At 37.4% G+C, this 3,452-nt stretch overlaps 1 protein-coding gene across 1 annotated transcript; it reads right to left on the reverse strand.

The window, feature by feature from the left end:
* Positions 1-31: 31 nt before the first annotated feature.
* Positions 32-2,586, reverse strand: LOC128892825 (astacin-like). The gene is made up of 3 exons (XM_054153388.1): positions 2,409-2,586; positions 1,108-1,377; positions 32-425 (listed from the first exon to the last, which is right to left on the reverse strand). The coding sequence occupies exons 1-3, from the start codon at positions 2,584-2,586 to the stop codon at positions 73-75; spliced, it is 801 nt and encodes a 266-aa protein (XP_054009363.1). The 3' UTR covers positions 32-72.
* Between the last annotated feature and the right edge of the window lie 866 nt (positions 2,587-3,452).

Genomic DNA, 3,452 nt, shown 5'->3' on the forward strand with positions numbered 1-3,452 from the left:
ATCTTCAAACTCGATTTTTTCGAAAGTAGAGTTTCCTATGGAAAAATGTTCTTCCACTTTTCCGATTTAGTTTTACGCGAAGAATCGCTCCTTGTCAGTTTCCCATGGGTTCGATAGTTCACCTGGTTTGACGTTTGTCCAATGAATGGTGACCCATTCGTCGCGATCCGCGGCACTTTGTTGATGGTAGAAGCCCAGCGCGTGCATGAACTCGTGAACGACCACACCGTGTTGCACGCATCCTGGATTCTGTAGGTTCACCACTTGCCCTTTGTTGTGTCGGCCAACTAACGACCAACATCCTGACATTTTCCCTTCTACCGTAATGTAATCGTCATCGGTTTTCTTGTAACGTCGGAAGCGTAAGCACGTGTTCTCGTGATATTCCTTTATGGCACCTTCGATCACTTCAACGTCCTCTTCGTCTACGCAGAATATAGCAAACACTATGATAAGCAGGTACTAGGGTGTAGCCATAGGCGAAATGTAGCGCAGAGGATGATTTTCGTAGAAGAATATAGTGAGCTCTGTTTAACAGACGCTCCTTCGTGCTTTTTAGATGTCGATTGGATTGAAATATTATGTTGGAGGATATGAAATGCTGTTTATACAAATGAAATTTCAATTGTACAAGATATTTTTAAAACATTGTATTGGGTTGTTCGGAAAGTCCATGTCGATTTTTGGTAGGTGGTACAGGTCTGAATATATCGAAGTGGTTGAAAATAAATAACATGTATACATCCCTTAAAAAGTGGAAAGGTTGTGGAACAAAATGGCACCTATGTGATTCAATAAATATATATTAAAATTCAAACGTGCTATTCTTCTATTCGATTTTCTTTTCGATTTGTACCTTTTAATCGCTCTCTAAGCTGAGATACAGATTTGAATCTTGGCCTATATCGATTTCTTTTTATGAGCTACTGAATGACCGATCGCAACTCAAATTTGGTTTAGGGTCACACCTGATCCCTTTCTCCGGCTATAATGTTGTCGTGAATGATTCAATTTTTATTTTGGCTCTTTCCTGAACGTATGAAACTGATTTCTGTCACTTCTACACGCGAATTCTTCGACTCTTTCGTAACGAAACCAAATAATTACCGAAGTCCTCTTCCTTTATGTAATAAGGTACAATTCCTCCGGGCCAACGAGCCGCAGTTTTCACCAAACCGTTCCTCGTTTCGTCCGTTTCCCCAGCAAGCATTATATCTCCTTCGTACAAGCCGCTCAATTCCCACAGGTTTTGAGTCTCCTTTTTCGACCAAGATTTTATACGGTTCGCTGTTTGCAAATAAATAAAGGATATGTTGTTTAACACATGGTGGTGGCTTACAATTATATGTCCTAGCGGGCGGCGTGTACCACCGGTGGCTCACGCTTGCGTGTCTACGAGATTGCGTGTACCACTGAGCCGCCCTATTGGTGAGAAACACTATCATTATTGAAAGAAGAATTTTTATACACTAAATTTTTGAATCATCTGACAAAAAATTGTTCTTAGAGAACTTTCATAAAAAATAACAAATAAGTTCATTTAAAATAATTTTGCAAAAATATTTTGAATAGAGAAAATAGCTTCATATTTACTGGTCTGATATATAAGGGAATAATTCAGATGAAAATTTGAAATTTTTAAGGCTCGTTCTAATTACTATCAATACTCTGGCAAATTAAAAATTATTTGATCAATTTTCACTGAAATTATAAAAAAAAAAAAACAAGTGAATGAAATAGTTGCATGTATTTTTCATTTAAAACTTTCGAATGTTTTGGGGGCACGTGCTAATGTTAAAAGTAAGAGGTCCAATTTTGGAGGAATTAGGAGATGTATAATATAGATTTGAAGAGTCATTAGAATCAGGACCACCCTATTGTACAGATACTGTGTTTAAAAAAGATTTGGTGGTACAGGTGGTTTGAGATCGAAGAGTGGTCTGAATCGAAACTATGAAAAAGATTCTTGATTAGTACGTGTGTTGCTATATGGTATAGACCACGAAGAACAATTTATATCAAAAATTAACAAAATGGCGCATATTTAAATATGAATATCGAAAATGTACATGTTTTTGAGCAGTTTTTTGATTTCAAATATATGATACACTGAACATAAAACCGTAATTCCGCTTCCGACTAGAGCCACTGATGTGTCGAATAACGTTAAGAGGGTATCCTGAATAGCAGTTCTAAAAAAAGCGGTTTTTCGTGAATTATTTAAGAATTTGAATATTTCTTGCTGAAAAAATTTGTACAGACTACTCAAATATGTACGAAAATAGGATAAAGAGTTCGATAGAATTAATTATTTTTTTTCATCCTAAAAAAATTCACGAAGAACCGCTTTTTTAGACCTCATAATTCAGGATACCCCCTTAAAATACCACCCCGAATGATCAATATACCAATCGTTTCGTGCTGGTGAGTTTCGTGGAACGTCCCTTGAAACTTGGGTTTCGGTGGGACGACGACTCGTTTTCTATCGCCATGAATCGCACTCGAATTCGTACCGATTCCCATCATTAGCACGAGCAATGTTACCCACGCGTATACAACATTTCTACGATCACTGGTGCCCTTCATTTTCCCCACAATGAACGTCAAAACTCGACGGTCGCCGACTTTTTCGGAACGAACGGTACGAACGGTTGAAAAGTCTCAATTTCCACCGTATATTTATACGCACGTGGTGATACGCGTACGAGGATCACTCGACATCCATCTCACGTATCCTGTTATCGAATCTCACTTGGCAAAACTTGGTCGTAACCGATACGGACAACCGTTTCCGTCGATTCTGTAAACTTATTTTTTTTCCACCGTGAAAGAAACTTTACGTAACGAGGCGGTCAACGTTCGCGACAGGCTTCTCACGGCACGGCAGCTGGAAGATGAAAGTCACTTCAACATCTTCGTGTAACACCCTTTGTTGAGGGTCATACCACCTTTACCGGCGAGGAAACGCTGACTTTGGGAGTTTTTCCCGACGATACGCAGCGTTTAATTTAAGGTGCGAAGCTACATCCAACGCGTGAAAATCGTATCTATATTCAACAATTGTTTTGTCAAAAACTGTCAAATTAAGGTAGTTGTTCCATGGATTTATTTAATGTAGAATTGTAACAAAACTTCATTTGATTGGGATTTGATTAAATATGAATCATATAAGACTATTTTGATTTAAATTGACCACCCCAGTTTAATGAAAAATGATATAAAAATTTTGTAATTTTAACTCAGACTTTTATGGAACATGCAGATTTTCATGAGAATTTGTTTAATTTAAATTTTGCCGAGTTACTCGTAGAGATTCGATCTGCTCGAGTTACACGAATATTCATCTAGTTTTGTATTCTTCTTTAATCATGGGGAACAGATAAAAGTATTGTTTAAAAAACCTAGAAGAAATATGTTTTCTTCATGAAAATATGGGAATAAAACAGAAGCAT

The sequence above is a fragment of the Hylaeus anthracinus genome, unplaced genomic scaffold (assembly GCF_026225885.1).
Source record: "Hylaeus anthracinus isolate JK02 unplaced genomic scaffold, UHH_iyHylAnth1.0_haploid 18821, whole genome shotgun sequence".
In the NCBI taxonomy this organism is placed as follows: domain Eukaryota; kingdom Metazoa; phylum Arthropoda; class Insecta; order Hymenoptera; family Colletidae; genus Hylaeus; species Hylaeus anthracinus.

Coding starts and splice junctions, on each gene's coding strand:
- LOC128892825 (XM_054153388.1), bottom strand. CDS start 2,586: ATGAAGGGCACCAGTGATCGTAGAAATGTTGTATACGCGTGGGTAACA. Junction 1,378..2,408: donor TCACCAGCACGAAACGATTG/GTATATTGATCA, acceptor CGCAAGCGTGAG/CCACCGGTGGTACACGCCGC. Junction 426..1,107: donor CATAAAGGAAGAGGACTTCG/GTAATTATTTGG, acceptor TATTCTGCGTAG/ACGAAGAGGACGTTGAAGTG.